The sequence below is a fragment of the Triticum dicoccoides genome, chromosome 6B (assembly GCF_002162155.2).
Source record: "Triticum dicoccoides isolate Atlit2015 ecotype Zavitan chromosome 6B, WEW_v2.0, whole genome shotgun sequence".
Taxonomy (NCBI): Eukaryota; Viridiplantae; Streptophyta; class Magnoliopsida; order Poales; family Poaceae; genus Triticum; species Triticum dicoccoides.
In genome coordinates this window covers 421,544,381-421,563,595 of record NC_041391.1, presented here as the reverse complement: position 1 = coordinate 421,563,595, position 19,215 = coordinate 421,544,381, and the positions used below count along the sequence as shown (strand labels likewise).

Genomic DNA, 19,215 nt, shown 5'->3' with positions numbered 1-19,215 from the left:
CTCCCGGCTCCTAGCGGCGCACCAGCTCCTAAAGCAAGCACACGCGACTGCACCGTCGTTGCCTTAGTCGCCTCGGCAGCCCTCGCCGGCCGCGTTCGCTTCGTCCTCAAGTCGACAATAGCTCGCACCTGCACCACATATCGAGCTCGCGCCCATGCCACCTACGGCTGGGGCTGCCACCGACAGCTGACGATGTCCATCATTAGAGCTAATCACGATTAGAATAGTCATATCCAACTTGTACATGGTGGCACGAGCTTCTTGTGTGTACGTGTGTGCTCCAGGAGAGAATCAATTCAACAGCAGTATATATGTACGTGTGTATTTTCTCCGGCGGAGCTCGAGTTCACGTGCCATCGGGACCTCGTGCCTACCTCCTCAAGTGCACGCGGCTCGCCAGCTCCTCGTCGCTTCCAGTGCTCATGTCCTGCTCGTCACCATCGTAGACGACCTCCACTGTCCACTTCGGAGAGCAAGAGTACGACTGTACCAGCCACTGGTCACGCGGGACGCAGCAGGAGCGCTATGGCGCAGACGTCCATAAGGATCCGTCAAACCTTGGGCGCATGCACTAGGCCGGAGAGCAGGTTCGACGACGTTGGCCTGCCTGGTCGAGGGGATGCCTTTCGATGCAAGACGATGCTGGCTTCGTGCGGGCTGCACGACCTGGAGCTGGGAAGGCTCACCGCCAAGAAGATCACAAAGTTGAAGTGTGGGACTCGGCGAGCTACATGTTGATGTCCTGTGCCGTGACTGGTACGAGACTGGTTCGTGCTCGGAGTAGTATGGTCGAAGCCAGGTGCATGTCGGGAACGAGGAGCGCCTCACCACGTCATCAAAACCACCTACAAAACCACTCTAACCAGGGTTAGGGGGTGATTAACATGGTTTGGAAAAGATCAGGGGGTTATTTACCCGGTTTTAGACTTTGGGGGGTAAATTGGCCGGTTCGTGAAACCCCGGGGGTTATGTGGACTTCTTTCCTGAAAAACTGATGAAAAAGAGGCTTACGATCTCTCGGCCGCCACATTTTCGAATTGCCGCTCGGCAAGCCCCAATTTTCGAAATTTCAGGCCCCAAACCCAAACCCCGCTCCTCAACCCGCATCTACGCACCACCACCGGATCCCCTCCTCGCGCTGCCGCGCCCATAGCGCCCCAGCCGATGGCGGCCACCTCCGTCGGCGGCGAGTGGGAGATCGAATACGATGAAGGCTTCGTCTTCAAGCGCCCCCGCGTCCTCTATCCGGATGGCGCCGAAGATACCGGCACGGCGGCGCCCTCTACACCGGCCCCGGACCTCGAGTCCGCCCGCCTCCAGCGCCGCCGCCGCGCGCTCCTCCACCTCCGCGCCAAGTACCAGCCGGAGCTCTCCCGCTGGGAGTCCCTCTCCTCCGACATCCTTGCTCCGCCCCCCGCCCCCACCGCAGCCACTTCTGGAGCTTCGTCCGCTTCCCCTCTTCCCCTCACCCCCTCGACCGCCACAATCTCCTCGGACCACACCATCCTCGATGACTGTCTCGCGGAGGTAAGATCCTAAACCACCTGCTTTGCTCCATCAGCTCACCTAGTCCTCTCCCCGCTGCCTAGCTGCTAATGCGTTCTTTTGGGGGTGGTTGTGCAGGTGGAGGCGCAGGAGGAAATGCTCAAAAAAGCATCGGAGATGTGTGACCAGATTGTCGAGTTTTGCAATGAGTACGAGGCAGCCGTCGTGGATGCCGTTGCCGCGCTGCCGGTATGGGGGGATCCACGGGACCTTGTGAACTCCCTGTGCAGTCAAGATGAGCAGGCTGCCGGGCAGCCTGTCCCTGGTATTAATTAGGCAGTGCAACTTACTGGGACCATCTGTATTTAACTAGATAGTTTGCTTTGTTGTGTTTGATGAATTGCTGTTCGATTGGAGGCAGAAACTAGGCTCAATAGTTTCCATGTTCTTGTAGGATTGGCAGGGATTTCCTCCTGATGTACCTGAGGGGGTTGTGGACATTGCAACTGTGTAACTAATTTAGGGTATGTTGGGCTAAAATATTTTAGATTTATTTTTTATCAGGTGCTGTCTTAAGTATTGGAGTTGTACTTGTGTATGGAAGTGTTTTTGTGCCTGATTTGCACGACTTAATATGTTTCTTGCCTTCCAAACCGGACGAATTGTGTTGGAGTTAAGCACATTTTGGCATAATTTTTGTTGTTACTTTCTTATTTTGTACTTCTGAAGTACTACTTCGCTTTTTATGCCAAAATGTGTCTACTTGTAACAAACTGAACTTGTATTAAGAGGGTATTGAGCATTGACATAGGCACTGAGTGATGTCTCTGTTTGATGTATCTATGATCTCTTTGCTTATGTACTGTATTAATGGCAGACCTGTATAGCAGCTTAAAACAGAGCTCATGCGCTCCAGAATCGCTTGGTTACTGGTTGCTCAGAAGACCCTTTACACTGCAACTGCAACTGCCTCAACTTAGTATTCGTTCCATCAAATCTTCTATTGGTCCTTGGAGAATGTGAAGATCTCAAACTGACCCTTTAACAACATAACACCATTGCATGCTTGGTGATCTTCAATACCCGGGTACGTGTCTTCTTTTGTCATGAAAAACAAACCATGGTGTCCTTTTTTAGTATAGTATCGGCCTTCTTTGCAAATGTCGCTCAGTTACTTGTATTGTAACCAATGATTTTCTTGACTTATAGATAATTTCAAGTTGATGACAACATATATACCAAGCAACCAATTAATGTATGGTTAGCTGGTAATAACTAGGTGAGCTCCGGAGCTCATGCTCCTGGCTTACAAATAAATTTTCCATTCTTTGAATTTTTTTCCCAAAGTATCACCCATAGCATGGTTAAGTATTAGGTATAGTAAGTTTGGTGTGAAACCTATTCTTGTGCCCTGTGAAAAATAACAAATTCAGTGCACAAAAAGTTGCTATTCTGGCCATTAATTCTTGTCTTTTTTAGTGAAAAACACACACTAGCATATTTGCTCACGCAAATTTGCAGGTGCATAGGATTACTACCATATGTGTGATATACTTTTTTTTTCAGGATTTTGTGAAACTTTAAAATGTGCCTTTGATCTTTCTAAACTAAAGGTACAAATGCACCTAGGAGCACAAACTGCAGTCCTATGGTCTACCTTGTTTCATTTGTTATTACAATTGAGAAGGCTGGTTGAAGCTTCAACCTGCATGCTTGAGCTTGATGGATTAAGGGGAGTCCACCAAGATCAACAAGCCCAGCTTGGGAGCACATCTTGTTTCAATGTGAACCCACGCCTCATGCAAATTTCATGATATCTTTTACTGCAATTTACAGTGACATTTGTGATATAGTTGTGGAATATACACTATCGGTTTAGTTATGTCATATGCTGAACTCTGTTTTCTGCATTATTCAAAAAAGTTTGGTAGTGAAAGAGCATGAATTGTTTAGGTATCCTATTGACAATTTACTCTAATTTTGTTCATCTTAAATCACAAATTACATTACTGCGAAAAAGTTTTTATTGGTTGTAGTTGAAAAAGCATTCTCCCACCTTTTATTTCCCTAGATAATTCTTGCCCAGAAAGGAAAAGTAGAAGGCAAAAATTGGATGCAAAAGAGGGGGCGATAGTTAAGAATGAAAACTAACGACAGTTCAATGGAAAAAAATGCTGGCAGAAAAAAATGGCGCAAAAAGTCAAAGGGAAACAGTGACAAAAGTGAGAAGTGAAGAGTTGGGATTGAGTGCTGTTATGACCAGCATACACTATAGCCGGAGGAGGCCTCATGGCGCAGGCAGTTAGGGGCCCAGCCCAAGTTATCTTATTGTGTTAGGGGCTTAGCCCAATTATTTTATTAGGAGGATTATATAAACTCATGTACGGACCCGTTTTGAGATTAAGCAGACACAATCATATTTGCTCGACTTCCTGAAGGGAGCCGGGAGACCTAACCCTATCCGCCGCCCCCTGCGCCCTCTCTCCCTCTCGCGCGCGTGACGACGGCGCCCCAGCGCTGGCGGCCTCGCCTTCCTCCACGCCAACCTCCCTTCCACCCCTATAACCTGAGTGCTCGTCCTGGTAGGGACCCGGTTCCTATCAAGTGCTCCTCGCTGTCCAATTTCTTGGGATGAAAATGATACCCGCAGAGTCATTGCTTTTGGTGGTTGCGACTTGCTACATGCAAAGATGGTGCAACTTTATTTGTCACACAACTATGATTTGCAATACTGGATTTCAATCAGATCAGAGCTACACTTGCAGCGTGTTTGGCAATATTTGGGAAGGGGAATGGGAGTTTAGAGGAGGGAGTTGTGTTGAGATTAGACATGGGATGAGTCATTTTATTCCCAATCCTCTGTTTGGTGCGTGATAGGAATTATGTGTGAGAAACTGAGAATATGAGGAGAAATTGTACTCCCTTGTTTGGTTCATGGGAATTGACATGGGACTAGACAAGGGAAGTTAGGATGAAGGGTTAAGATTAACTCATTAAAACAATTCCCATCCAACTCCCACCCCCTCCCCTGTTAATAAAACGGTGGGAGTTGGAGTCTCAAGTCCCATGCCTATTCCCTTGTGAATTCCCAATACCTCCAACCAAACAACAGATTTGAAGTCTCGTACCCCTTCAGTTCCCATTCCCTAACTCTAATTACCCCCAACCAAACACGCTGTTACATAATGACATACCATGCTTTAATATGTGCAGTTGTGGTGTTTATTACGTACTAGATAATATATTTCACTGCCTTGCATCTCAAATTGTTAACTGATTTGTCATCATAGTTGATGGATCTCAAACTGATTTGTCATCATAGTCCCTTACAGTGATGGATCTCAAAGAGAGCGACGACACCATATTGAAGTTTGTGTTGAATAGGGGCAATCAATATAAATACATGAATTATGGCAAGCTATGACATTTGCCATACCTTAATCTAGCCATACATCATAGATGGAGTTTAGACTGACAATCCTGATTCACCGGACATTGCTGTAACTGGATGCTTGTTAGAAAATAACGGAGTGTATTCCTTGTTACTACCTTTTTTTGTATACTTTTTTGGTCTATGGTGCTGACTTTGCCATGCCAAAATTTCAATCTGTGGGCTGCCACGGCATGAATCATATTCGGCATTTGCTAGATGTTGGCATGTGTATCAGGAAAGGTTTTAAGATTTGTGGTGTGCCAGAGTATTCATGTTCCCAAAGATAGCCTATTCCCCATCTGTTTATGGACTGTACTATACCTTAACATTGCTCATACTATTTTGTTGCATGCGCACTGCTGCTGATGAATTTGTTATCCCATGATTTTATCTTCATTTTTGTTGACATGTTTTTCCATGGTCAGTTTATTTGTGTATACTCTGTTTCATCAGTGAACTACATAGATGTTGTTTGGTCTCGATAGTACAAATTACTCATAAACTATTATTGTTGCTAAGCTAAGCACATCCCAATGACACCGGTTCTTGTACATCAATTTCTGTAATAAATCTGCCATGCCAAGTGTATCTTCATATGTATGCCCAAATTGAGAGCCGTTATACACAGTGGCATAATTTCCCTGCTGCTTTCATTATATTTCTTCTCTGTTTCCCAATGAAGAATCGAACCAGTGTACCAATTTCTAAGTTGGTGCTTATTTACCTTCCTTTGCACCGAACATGCCTTTAATTCACCGTAGCCAGATGTTTCAGGAGTTGCTATAAGCAAATATATGGCGCACAGCAGTTAAATGTTGAACTTGCTCTAGTCATATTTTTTGCTCACTACTGTTAGATGTTTGGTTCTATCGATGGTCCCAACACAATCGAGTCTGCTCATGGATCAGTTCACCGCAAGTCTGAACCGGAATAGATCAGGGGTGGTGGGTTTCTGCTACCAAACTCACACGGATGATAGTATTAACATAATGCTCGTGAAATGTAATTGAGGAAACATAGAATAGATTCTGCAATTTTAGCCCGGTCGATACATCATTTCTGGTACACAAGCAAGTACGTACAGAGGGAGCAGCAAACAACACACAGGCTGCTATGCTTGTTTGGAAACGACTGAAATTCATTCAGGCATCCTCTGAAACGTAGTCAGACTCTGAGACATGCCAAGTTAGATAGTCACTCGCTGATACCCCAGGGTCCGATTTGACCGTCCCCATCCCGGTCACGCTCTTGTAAAACACCACAATTGCCGCATGGTAACAGTAGAACTATTTTCCATTCTTCTTTTTTAAGGAAATATTTTCCATTCTTATTGTCCTTGTCATGTGACGCTGTTGCCGCATGGCACGGTATACCAATATCAGCTCTCCGTCATTGTCCACCAGGTGCGCAGTGGACGACATCCGGCGGAAGAACGGGTGGCTCCTTTTCACTAGTCTCCACCACCATGAGACCCTTGTTGTTAGTGCAATAGAAGCGGCCTTGAAACGATATAGACATATATATATATAGCTGGCCAGAGTGAATAGACCAGCGTTCAATCCTTGTCAAGGTGTACGCGCGTATATATAAGCGCTTGCATCTGTAGTGTGTTAAAAGAAAAAACACTCGTCGCCAGGCTGCCATGGCTGACATCTGGAACCCGTACAAAAAGACGGCAAATGTGGAGTCACCCGGAGCATAAGGGCATGTACAATGGTTCTATCTTAGCAATGCCATATAGAATAAATGATGAGGTGGAGGAGAGGGAAATCATAAGAAAAGGCTTGTCTTCTCTTAATTAAGACAATGCAAGAGATGATCTCTTAGCACAATACGTCTCACCACGTTTTTAGAAATAACTAGTTATTGAAATAAGGCTAAGAGATGACCCATTGTAAACATATTTTTTTGTCATCTCTAAATTACATGCAAGATAAAACTACTTTATCAACCATTGTACATGCCCTTTCATTTGCGTGCGTGGAAGCGGCGGTCCATTTTTCCTTTGTGATTTTGCTTCCTTTGCAGTTTCTTTCTTAACCGAAAAAAAGGGGAAAAAACTGTAAAGGAAGCCCTACGTATAAAAAATATCGAATGTGGTGGGCTGGGCATCAGCTCAATTTCCTCAGCAGCCCGCTCCGGCGCGAGATCTCTGAGCCTCCCCGACCTCCTCCTCCTCCACCGATTTACGTGGTTACCGCCCCTCTCCAGATCCGCTCGCCGTCGCCGACTTCCAACCCATGCCTGGCGAGGGCACGCTACCACCGCAGCGTCCGACGCTTTGAAGCTGTTCGACAAAATGCCGCAACCCGTACGACAATCCGCCAAGTTCGCTACTACCGGTCAGCTGTTGTACCGAGCGCGCCCATGGATCACGGTGCTTGCTCGAGAAAAGGGGCGCGTCTGCAAGGCTAGCTGGTGATCCACGGTACAGTACACATGTCTCACGCCTCGTGCTACTTCGGCATTGATGATTGGTGAATTGACACGAAATGCTGTTTCCGTTTCTAGCCATTCCACAAGCATTGTTTATACGGTCCAACTGTATTGCCAAGTTTAGTAACAAAATAGTATCAATGTTAACTCCCAAATAACCACATTTTACAATCACAACATACAACTAGAAGATCAATAGGTGTATGTGAGTCTGATCATCAACACTCAAGAACCCGCAGCCAAGTTTGGTACAGGAATAGGCTTTGGTACTTCGTCCGTGGTCTTGTAGCAACTTCTATGGAAAGCGAATAATTTCTAGGCAGAGATATTATAAATCGCTCCCCCTGTAACTCTACTCTGTAATAACTTTGGTTTGGGCAATATAAGTTCAGGCCGGCGTAAGCCCGCCGTTGACGCGTCAAAATAAATAAATATTATAAACCGCTTATTAGCAGTACAAATTATGGGGCCTAAGGAGCAAGTTCTTTGCTTGGCAGAACTCGTTATTGTTTATGGGCCCGTCCTTTCTGTCCATTCAAATATGTATTAACTGAGCAATATTGTAAGTCTTTTTGTTTGTGCACAATAGCTACAAGCTCTACGATTTCATTTTATCAGTGTTAGCCTTATTCACCGTTATTAAAAATATTGCTTTGAATGCCATTTCTTGCCATCTAAGTTTTCTCTCTAATTAGTCGCCATGCAGCTGATGCATAGGAATGTTCCTTTTTGCATATCTAGCTGAGGGTCCACGACTGTTGACATGGGAAAATGAAAATCGTTCCCCCAAATTTCCAAATTAAGTTCTTGTTACTTGCATTTTTGTATGACAAACTTCTGTGCAATTCTAGAGAGTACAAATTCTCTTAGAAGACTATATGGGGTAATGGCGTTCATTTTGGCCTCGCTTACTTGTCTAAAAAATCCATGGAGTCAAGAATGTTTAAGTATTTCTTAAACTTCAACTGAAAGGAAATGCTTGATTTTTTGCAACAATATAAGAAGAATGGTATACATTAGTATGTAAAATAATATTCCATTATTATTATCTTTCGATATGGATTTCATGCATAGTTACACAAGCTTTATGTTTGTATGGAAAGGTAAGGACCTGCCCTATCAGAGTTACATAGATTCCTAGATGAGGGTTTATATCCAAAATATCGCATAATTCTATTCAAATGGTCCTGATGAGAACACAATATATTCCTCTGGCTTTGAAGGCAGGGATTAGAATTGATTTACGCAATTTCTAAATTAGGAAGCAAACACACTAGGATTTTACTCTATTATAACTTTTCTCAAGTCGAATCTGTTCACCAAATTTCTAAATTAGAAAGCAAACTTACTATGCTTGTACTCCTTTATGAAATTTCTAAAGTCTATCGTCTTTACCTACTTATCACTTGAATTCCGGATCCAATCCAAGATCAAGGAAACCGGTTGCGCAAATTTTGAATAGAACAATAAAGCCATCAGACGGCCAAACATCGAAACCTTGCCACTTGTTCCCCAGCCTTCCTTCCTCCAATTCCCACACCTCAGGTCAGATCCCTTAGATCCAGTTTGAAATCAAGCGAAGAAACTGCGAGAACTTGTCAAAAACAAAAAACTCCCTGAGATTCACTCATGCAACCTTGGCGCTTGTCTGGTGATAGATCCCTCAAATCCAGTTCCAGGTGCCTCATTGCTGTCTGGTGAAATCCCTCAGTCTTTCAGCCTTTAGCATCGTCCGCTTTGCCATGGCGTCATCAGGTACTTTTTTCTTCCTTCGCATATTCTTGTTGACACTAAATGCAAAAATTCTCGTTGTACGGAAAAAATTGGTGCATCCATAGTTGTGCTTGGAGCAACTTTATCGTTTTATTCATTTATTGTCCTTTTATGGAAAATCAGGCATGTTCTTTGGAAAGAATAGTGTGTCTGTGTGAACCCTGCCCTTGATTAGGTGCTAGCCTGCTAGGCATATCAATATTTTGAATCTATTTCTTTGAGCTGATATGGGGAATTCTATCTGGAAACATGTTTTCTTCAGAGAGAGTTGGATTTTTTTTTTGTGCTGGGGTGGAATACCTATTGTGTTTATGCAGTCTTTGTTTTTGATAGAAACATGGTGTGATAGCTGCTCTTAATCATCATTCATGTGTGTCAGCAGCTTTTAAAAAAAGGCAAGAGACCTGAAGCCAGCCTTGAAGCTGCATTTGATATGCAAAAGAGCGAGCTAATGGTCCGAGAAATGGAGGCTGAAAGGCTTGCTGATAATGCAGTGAAGAAGGAACTGCTGCAAGTGTGTAAGCGCCCAACATGCAGAGGGCGAGAGGCAGTGAAACAGCTGCCATGGCAGCGAAAGGCAAAGGCACTGCCATGGCAGCTGATCGGGCCACGCTGGCAGACAAGTGGATGAATCAAGGCGAAGGACGCGTCATCGCCAGGCCAACAAGGATTCGCCCACCAACTGCAGGTTCATGGGCCCGGAGGAGGGGCATCCGGGCTTGGATCACGGTAACGGCAACGACACGACACTTACTTTCTTCTTCCTTTTTCTTTCGGCAAGCTGTATCCAGAGAGTGAATCACTGCACTCCTGTGGCTGTAATCGAATTGTGAGAAACTAGATCGGGTACCTAACATCGTGGTATCAGCTAGCCACATACCACCCTTCCCCGCCGCCGCCTAGATCGCCGTCCTAGAAACCCGCCGCCAGAAGCAAGCGTGTGATCACCTCATCGCCACAATGGATCCCGCGCTCAAAGCTTACCTCGACAAGATGAGCGACGAGGCCACCGCCCGTGCCAACAAGCAAGACGGCAACAACAATGCCATCCTCCAGGCCTTGGCGACGCAGACGGCGCGGATTGACTCCCTCGTCACCTGGAAGCCGGAGTTGGAGGCGCGGTTCGCACAATTGGAGCTCTCGGTCGCGGCTCTCCAAGCCGCGTCGTCTTCAACTGCACCATCCACCGGATCGCCGCCGCTTGCGACCCCTCCCATGGTTGCGCGCGAGATCCAAGGGCAATCAGGCCACGACGCACCACTGCATCCTGGGGGATCCTCGTCGGTGACCCCCGAGTCACTGGCGACTTCCCCGGTCACGGGTATGACCCTGATTCCTTCCCTGATCTCGTCGCCACTGTCATCTCAAGTTCTTTCTGCTCTGGGCCAAACTCCGCTGCCGATGATGTTTCCCGTCTTCGTCGGCGAGAACCCACAGCTCTGGAAGACTCTCAGAACAATACTTCCAGATGTTCACGGTGCACGAATCCTACTATGTTCCAATGGCGATCCTGAATTTCTCAGGACCAGCCATGATTTGGTTGCAGTCAGTGCAGCGTAAAATTGCGGGGCTCAACTGGGAGTCGTTCACAGCCTTGTTTTGCACCAGATTTGGTCGAGATAAACATCAGCTATTATTTCGCCAGTTCTATGCTATCTGTCAGACCAATTCTGTCGCAGATTTTATTGAGCGATTTGAAACTCTTATGAATCATATGATCTCATACTCTGAACTGACCCATCCTTATTTTTTCCTGACGCGATTCATTGAGGGACTGCGTGCTGACATTCGAGCGGTGGTTTCTCATCTAGCGACCGCCTGACTTGGACACAGTTTGCTCCTTGGCCCTGTTGCAAGAAGAAGTGGCAGATGGCAAGGCCGTCCTACGCGCCACCGTTCCCTGACCACCAGCGTTGCGCTTCGCATCGACCAGTACAGCGGCAGCACTAGTGGCATTCCCTCGACCCACTGCTCCTACTCTAACAGCTGAAGATAGGAGAGGCACTGACACAGCCAGAGCAGCGCCTGATAACAGCAAAATTGCAGCTCTCAGAACATTCCTCAGAGCTCGAGGTCTCTGTTTTAAGTGCGGTGAGCGATGGGGTAAAGATCATACTTGTCCCCCTACAGTTCAGATGCATGTGGTTGAGGAACTGCTCGCCCTGTTCAGTACAGATGCAGATGTACTTGGTGATCGACAGGTCAGTTAACTGAACCTGAAGACGACAACCTCTGCTTTATATCCGTGCACGCAGTGGCAGGTTCAGAAGGTCCTGGTGTTATGCAGTTGCATGCCTGGGTCCAAGGCTTTTGCTGGTAGATTCCAGGAGTACATCATCCTTTATGGACCAACGTCTGGCTGAGCAACTGAAGGGTGTCTCACCATTAACCAGTCCCTGCTAGGTCAAAGTAGCTGATGGTGCTCTGTTCTTGTGCAATAGTTACATCGCCCTGTTCAGTACAGATGCAGATGTACTTGGTGATCGACAGGTCAGTTAACTGAACCTGAAGACGACAACCTCTGCTTTATATCCGTGCACGCAGTGGCAGGTTCAGAAGGTCCTGGTGTTATGCTGTTGCATGCCTGGGTCCAAGGCCGAGAGGTTCTTTGGCTGGTAGATTCTGGGAGTACACCATCCTTTGTGGACCAACGTCTGGCTGAGCAACTGAAGGGTGTCTCACCATTAACCAGTCCCTGCTAGGTCAAAGTAGCTGATGGTGCTCTGTTGTTGTGCAATAGTTACATTCCATAGTGCCAATGGATGTGTCAGGGTCAAGAATTCATCACGGGTTTCAAAGTCATATCTCTGGGAGTGTATGATGCAATACTAGGTATGAACTGGGTCAAGAAACATAGCCCCATGTACATTGATTGAGAAGTACGTCACCTATCAGTCACAATAGGTACTGGTGCTGTTGAATTACAGGCCGCCACTTAAGATCTGCAACAATGTGCCACTATATCATCCCAGGAACTTCTGCATTCCTGCAAGCAACGGCCGTGGCTTATGTTGTTCACCTCAATACTGTAGCAGATCAAGGGATTGTCGACAACACCATACCCATTGAATGTCTCAGAGTTCTCGAGCAGTACACAGATGTATTTGAGGAACCACACACCCTACCACCTCGGCATGCTTGTGACCACCGTATACCACTGACGGAAGGTGTTCAACCAGTCAACTTGCGTCCGTATCGCCAAAAACCTGAACTGAAGACTGAAATTGAAAGACAAATGAAGGAATTATTGGATGCTGGCATTATTCAGAAGAGCACCAACCCCTTTTCCTCTCCTGCCTTGCTAGTGAAGAAGAAAGACGGTACCTGGCAGCTGGCGCATGTGCGTGGACTACAAACACCTGAATGCTATGACTATCGTCAGCAAATACCTGGTGCCAATCATCGATGAACTTTTAAATGAATTGGTGGGTGGTCGTTGGTTTTCCAAGCTGGATTTGCGTTCAGGGTACCATCAGATCCGTATGGCTGAAGGCGAAGAATATAAGACAACATTCACCACACATTCAGGCCATTGGGAATTCCTAGTTATGTCCTTTGGACTAGCAGGCGGACCGACCATTTTTAATGGAGCCATGACAACCACATTGCATCCATTGCTGCGTGTTTGTGTGCTGGTCTTTTTCGATGACATTTTGGTCTTCAGCCAGACACTGTCGAATCATGTATCTCACCTCAAGCAAGTGTTACAGCTCCTACACGAAGATGGCTGGCAAGTGAAACAGTCCAAAAGCTCTTTTGGTCAACAACAAATGCTTATTTAGGGCATGTGATCAATGCTGATGGGGTGTCGACTGATCGAAGTAAAATTGATTCCGTCAGAAACTGGCCGGTGCCAACATCTGCCAAAGAGGTGCGCATCTTCTTGGGTCTTGCGGGATATTACCGGAAATTTGTCAAGCACTTTGGCATCATCGCAAGACCACTGTTCAATCTGCTGAAGAAACACCAACCTTTTGTTTGGACGGAGGACACGCTGAAAGCTTTCACTCTGTTACAGCAAGGTCTCATTTCAGCACCTGTCTTGCAGCTGCCGAATTTCTCCAAACAATCTGTGATTGATACCGATGCTTGTGACTATGGAGTGGGCGATGTGCTACAACAAGGGGGGCATCCCATTTGGGGCCAAAGCACAAGGGTCTCTCCACTTACGAGAAAGAGTGTCTGGCTATACTGATAGCCGTAGAGCAATGGCGCCCCTATCTCCATCATGAGGAGTTCCTGATTCGCACGGATCAACGCAGTCTCATCCGTCACAATGATCAACGGCTGTCCACGGTGTGGCAACAGAAAGCTTTCACTAAGTTGCTGGGTCTGCGATACAAAATCAGTTATCGCCAAGGCTGCCAACAGCGCCGCTGACGCGCTCTCCGGCCACTTACACACTTTAAACCAAGCCATGGCCATGTCAGTGTGCCAACCTACTTGGGTGGGACATCCATGCCAGCTATGCAGAGAATGACCAATCTAAGAAACCGCTCACTGAATTTTCCAAGCGACCCGATGCAAAACAGAGGTTTTCTGTCTCAGAGGGCTTGCTGTACTTCCGCCACAGATTATGGCTCGGTGGGTCGCCAACACTACAGCAGTGTATTCTGCGCGCCTTCCATGACAACACCATGGGTGGGCACTCCGGATTTCCGGTCACCTATCATCGCATCCGCCGCCTTTTTGCCTGGCCCAAAATGAAGGACACTATTCGCCAGTATGTGCGCACTTGTGCCGTCTGTCAGCAAGCCAAGCCGGAGCGAGTCAAATACCCTGGTCTATTAGAACCAATTCCATTGTCGGAAGGAGCTTGGGAGATTGTTACTATGGACTTCATTGATGGCCTCCCGCAATCCAACAGGGCCAACTGTATCCTCGTCGTTGTGGACAAGTTCACACGGTATGCTCATTTTATGCCACCGAATCATCCTTTCACAGCAGCCAAGGTCGCTCGAGCTTATTCGGACAATGTTTACAAGCTGCATGGTCTCCCTAAGGCAATTATCTCAGATCGAGACCCAGTGTTTACCAGCAGATTCTGGTAGGAATTGTTCAAAATCATTGGGATAGAGTTGAACATGAGCACACCGATCATCCGCAGACGGACGGTCAGACAGAATGTGTCAATCAATGCTAGGAGATCTATTTTCGCTGCTTCATTCATGCCTGTCCAAATCACTGGAGTCAATTTCTGGCGCTGGCTGAGTTCTGGTATAATTCGAGCTACCACTCTGCCCTAGACATGTCGCTGTTCCATGCTCTGTATGGCCATGAGCCGAGGCATTGGGCATTGAGGCTGCATCTGCTTGTAAGATCCTGCTCTGAAGGAATGGCTGATGGAAAGAAGAACCATGCAGCAAGTCCTTAAGCAGCACCTACATCGAGCTCGCCACATCATGAAGGTGCAAGTAGATAAGAAACGCACTGACCGATCATTTCAACCTGGCGACGAGGTTTACATCAAGCTCCAGCCGTATGTACAGTCTTCAGTCCACCGCAGAGCCAACCACAAGTTGTCGTTTAAATACTTTGGACCATTCCAAGTATTGCGAGCCATCAACCCGATCGCTTATGAGCTCGCACTACCACCGCAAGTTCACCCCGTTTGTCATGTCTCTCAGCTACGACAAGCTCTGTCTCCAGGTACAACAGCTTCTTCGTCTCTGCCAGTGCCGCCTAAGGCTGATCTCATTCCGGTGGAGATCTTGCAAACAAGATGGCGCCGAGAGCAGGTCCTGGTACGGTTGGTCAGACTCCGAGGAGGTGGACGCTACTTGGGAGGATGCCATTGCCTTACAGTCTCGTTTCCCTCATCTGCCGGATTGGAGGCAAGCCGCAAGTCAAGGAGAAGGGGATGTCAGCGTCCAATATGCAGAGGGCGAGACGGGCAGCGAAACAGCTGCCATGGCAATGAAAGGCAAAGGCACTGCCATGGCAGCCGATCGGGCCACACTGGCAGACAAGTGGACGAATCAAGGCCAAGGACGCGTCATCGCCAGGCCAACAAGGATTCGCCACACCAACTGCAGGTTCGTGGGCCCGGACTGGGACAACACTACTTAAGCGCAGAATATCGGAGGAGGGGCATCCCGGCTTGGATCACGGCAGCGGCAACGGCACGAGCACTTACTTTCTTCTTCCTTTTTCTTTCGGCAAGTTGTATCCAGAGAGTGAATCACTGCCCTCTTGTGGCTGTAATCGAATTGTAAGGGAAACTAGATCGGGTACCTAACAAAGTGCATCTTGGGGTTGAGAAACTCCGTGCTGAAAAACCGGGAATTAACTATTAAATTACAGAAGCTGACTAACAAGTTAAAGCAGAGTGAAGTCAACCAAAGATTCCCTGAACTGCGTTCTGAGCTAGAGGAGTTGCAGAAAGAGTATCAGTACATACGGTTTGTGATCTCACACTCCCTCACTTCGTTGCTTCCCATACCAACTTTATTTGTAGCATACGGGGTTGTTGCTAACTCGATATCTGTTTTACTTCTGCAAAAGATCTGAATTTGAGCATAATCAGGACATGAATACCAAGCAAGCTGAGCAGATGAAAACAATGGAAATAAGCCTCATAGCCATGACCGAACAGGTTGACAAGTTACGTGCGGAGATGCAAAATGCTGACATGAGAGCACAAGGTATTTTTCCCTGCTCGGTTTAAGGTTTGGATTGTTAGAGAATAGCAGCCTGTATCTCCATGAGGTCATAGGCCATTATATATACATGTACACACATGGTACAATATGCTGAAAGCCCCTCATACAACACGCCCTCCTCCTCGCCTCTCAAACTCATGGTGAATCAACAACACTGAATTTGGAGAGGTAAAAGCCCTGATGTGCTCTAGTCTGGGCCTTTGTGAAGAAATCCAGCAACTATAACTCGGAAGGCACATACTGAAGAGCAATCATCCGATCCTGCACACGGGAGTGCACAAAGGAAGCATCTGCACCGATATGTTTGGTGAGCTCATGCTTCATAGGGTCACGTGCAATACGGATGGCACATGTGCTGTGTGACAAGAAAGGAGTAGATGTAGTCACATAGCAGGAATCAATGCAATGATTCCTTGATTAAGCCTTTCAACATCCAACTCTACTTTGTGAAATTTGTAAAAAAGCTTTTTCAAGTCTTGTTTCATAACCTCCCACAAATCTTGATAAAAACTCAACAGGGAAACCATTGGGCCTTGCTAAATTAATAAACGACAAGTCCTGGTACATGCTTCTTTCTTTGGACATGGTCCAGCATACCTTTACTTTTGCACCCCCCCCCCCCCTTAATATTCTGGAGGTAGACGCGGATGAATGCACCATGTCAGTCCCTTTTTTGACACAAGTCACACATAGTGTTGTGCCGTTGTTATTGTGCCCTAATGGGATGTTTGGGTGCTACTGCTATTGCTCATGTAGTCATGGCATTCCATAGACCAACTTCTAGCAAGAAATGCAGTTCCTTGGGGAAATTCTGAGGAAGTATGTATGATGAGTAAAAATGAATTAATAGAAATGTCTATTGTTAATATTGGCAATTGATTCAGTGAGCGCCTCTTGTGAGCAGTTCCCCTTTTCATGTGTTACTCTCAGCAGCATGATTCTTGTTATTATGAGTGTGTACCTAATTCTTGAAACAAACTGCTGCAGGACTGGTGCAAGTAGCAGCAGGTCAATCTGGGACGGCACAAGCTCAAGCTGCATATGGAAGTGCATTTAACAATCTCCCTGCTCAAACAACTCAAGCTTATGGCATGCCTTACGCATACACTAATCCCATGGCGGGGTATCAAGATGTGCAAGCTAGTGGACATGCTGGCTACCCAGTTGCCAGTTATGATCAGAACGCCATCCCCTACTATACAGTCTATCCTGGCTACCCTGCAGGTTATGATCAGAATGGCGTCCCCTACTATACTGGCTACCCAGCAGGTGATGATCAGAATGCCATGCACTTCTATCTTGTCGCCTATTCTGCAACTGCGGTGGGCGTCCCAGCAACTGATGCTGCCAACATGGACGGTAATGCTGGATCTCCTGCCGGCGCCGGGCAGGCCGAATCGACAGGCCACATCACACTTGCATCAGATGCTCCTTCCGTCGCTGCAATCGGCTCTCCGCTACTGGAGATGTGAGAAGCTGAGGTTTGCAATGCAAATGAGGTGTCGGCACCTCGTACCAAATTTCCTTTCATTTACCGGCAAGACATTTGTTATGCCATTCCTGTGGTGCTATTAGGACGTAGGGTGCGATCACCCAAGTTACCTGGATTTTGGACTTGCATTTTCTTTTGCTTGTCGTCGTTCCTGACTGGACTGATGGACCGCAGACACATCACTCATTATTATCGTGCTTGAACTCTGATTGGCGATGTGATTCTGGATTATATGCTTCATTCGCTATATATGTATTTCTATCTGACTGTGTTTTCTCTTCCTAAATGCATGGAAGTATGCTGTGGTTGACAATGTAATAAGTTGCATAGACGCTGCCCAAGTCTTTGAGGCAAGGAAGGACTAGAGGAGAGAAACAGACAGAGAGGAGAACACTAGGCAGCTAGCTGCTTGATTCCTCGAACCTCCTGGACGAGGACCGGCGGAACAGGCTCCTGAGGCTACGCCTGCTCTCCCTCGCCCGCTTCCCTCCTCCGCCGCGCGTGGCGTCTTCGTTGGTGAAGGCACGCCTTGCTGGCCTGGCCGTGGCCTCGTCCACGATCGCGAGGCTGGACTCGATCTTCTGCGCCACGGTGACCAGCTCGTAGGTGTCCCACAGCGACTGCGTGAAGTCCCACGGCCTGCTGTTCGGCGGCTTGGCCGCCGCCGCCGCCGCGGCGGCCTCCAGCTTGAACCGCGACGGCCTGTAGCGCGGGGCGCCCGCGCGGCGCGCGCCCATACCGGCGCCGTCGTCGTCGTCCGCCGGCGCTCGTGACGGCCGCGGGTTGCCCGAGTGCGCGTACCACGCCTGCGCCACCGCCTTGACCAGCTCGATGTCCACGTCGTCCGCAGAGCTCTTCATGCCGATGCCGATGCCGACGCCGGCGCGGTGCGTGCGTGGGTGGGTGGGGTTTTGTGTTCGGCATTCGGCGGCGCACGGGTGGACGTGAGCGGCTGAGTTTGAGCCGTCGGTTTGGCGGCTACGGCGTGTCCGGGTATCAGCCTCACGTTCACAAGTGGTGCGTTAGAGAATCCAACGGTAGCCGCATTCGTTTTGAAACTTGTACTTGAAAGTTTTGCAAGTGAAATAGGCGATTATGCGTGTGGACGGGCTGGCCATGTAGTTTTTGTGGTTGTATGCAGCTACTCCAGACCAGTGTCGGAGCTTGAACGAATGGGCGGGCCAACAAAAGCATAAATTGTTAGGTATTACTCACTACCCCATACCTTTTGTTTTCATTGGTTAATGAACAAGTTACTACCTCCACTTCAAAATACAAGACGTTTTGGTAGGCTAGTTTATATTTGAGTCAATTACACCGGTGATGTTAGAACTTGGCGTAAACGGTCATTTTAGTACTATAACTTGTGGTGTACATTAAAGTGGTGTAAAAAATTGGCTCGAACGTGCAAATACGGTGCTAATCACATTTGTGTACGGCAACGACGTTGACGAGGCATGTCAGCGTGGCGTGGGACCTGTTGTCACTGACAGTATAATGCTTTTTTGTGAAAATCACCTCGGGTTTTTAATGTTTTTCATAGAAAAGCCCCCGACAAAAAACACTTTGATTTTTATATTTCTTCCACAAAAAGCCACCGACGAAAACGGGGATGTGGGCATTCAAGCCGTCGACCTGTAGTACCCTGCGCGTGCAGCTAACCACCTCATCAAGGTCGTCGTTCCAGCATAGAGCAAAAACATTTTTATATATTTTCAGTTAGACAACACAAATTTAGAATTTTTTTTAAGTATGCAGCTGCTGAAATTCGCACATGCAACCTTAGGTTAACAAACGAGCAGAGCTTCCACACCAACAATTGTAGTTACATGATTACAATAAATTGTCACGCATTATGTCTATAGCAGAACGTGCTCATAGGCTAAAACGGACTTCAGTTAGTGCAGCCATTTTCCACATGTTAGGTTTTAGAA

General features: G+C 47.2%; 3 protein-coding genes across 8 annotated transcripts; 2 read left to right on the top strand and 1 right to left on the bottom strand.

Moving 5' to 3' along the window:
* Positions 1-1,005: 1,005 nt before the first annotated feature.
* LOC119321065 lies at positions 1,006-5,228 on the top strand. 4 transcript variants are annotated; one of them, XR_005155098.1, is made up of 5 exons: positions 1,006-1,527; positions 1,624-1,810; positions 1,940-2,009; positions 2,376-2,572; positions 4,808-5,228. XR_005155098.1 is itself a non-coding variant. In XM_037594914.1 (4 exons), exons 1-3 carry the CDS (start codon positions 1,165-1,167, stop codon positions 1,960-1,962), a joined length of 573 nt encoding a protein of 190 aa, XP_037450811.1. In that variant the 5' UTR covers positions 1,006-1,164; the 3' UTR covers positions 1,963-2,009; positions 2,363-3,920. The 4 variants fall into 4 exon arrangements, 2 of the variants coding, with proteins under 2 accessions (XP_037450811.1, XP_037450810.1); XR_005155097.1 differs by having other exon boundaries at positions 2,363-2,572; XM_037594914.1 differs by lacking the exon at positions 4,808-5,228 and having other exon boundaries at positions 2,363-3,920.
* A 1,822-nt stretch (positions 5,229-7,050) lies between these two features.
* Positions 7,051-17,484, top strand: LOC119323482. 3 transcript variants are annotated; one of them, XM_037597153.1, is made up of 4 exons: positions 7,051-7,346; positions 9,510-9,856; positions 15,654-15,771; positions 16,777-17,484. In XM_037597153.1, exons 2-4 carry the CDS (start codon positions 9,659-9,661, stop codon positions 17,259-17,261), a joined length of 801 nt encoding a protein of 266 aa, XP_037453050.1. In that variant the 5' UTR covers positions 7,051-7,346; positions 9,510-9,658; the 3' UTR covers positions 17,262-17,484. The 3 variants fall into 3 exon arrangements, with proteins under 3 accessions (XP_037453050.1, XP_037453051.1, XP_037453049.1); XM_037597154.1 differs by lacking the exon at positions 7,051-7,346 and adding an exon at positions 7,363-9,109; XM_037597152.1 differs by lacking the exons at positions 7,051-7,346; positions 9,510-9,856; positions 15,654-15,771 and adding an exon at positions 9,872-10,448.
* Positions 17,485-17,567: 83 nt separating this feature from the next.
* Positions 17,568-18,267, bottom strand: LOC119323483. Its single transcript, XM_037597155.1, has one exon. The coding sequence runs from the start codon at positions 18,139-18,141 to the stop codon at positions 17,683-17,685; it is 459 nt and encodes a 152-aa protein (XP_037453052.1). The 5' UTR covers positions 18,142-18,267; the 3' UTR covers positions 17,568-17,682.
* Positions 18,268-19,215: the final 948 nt, after the last annotated feature.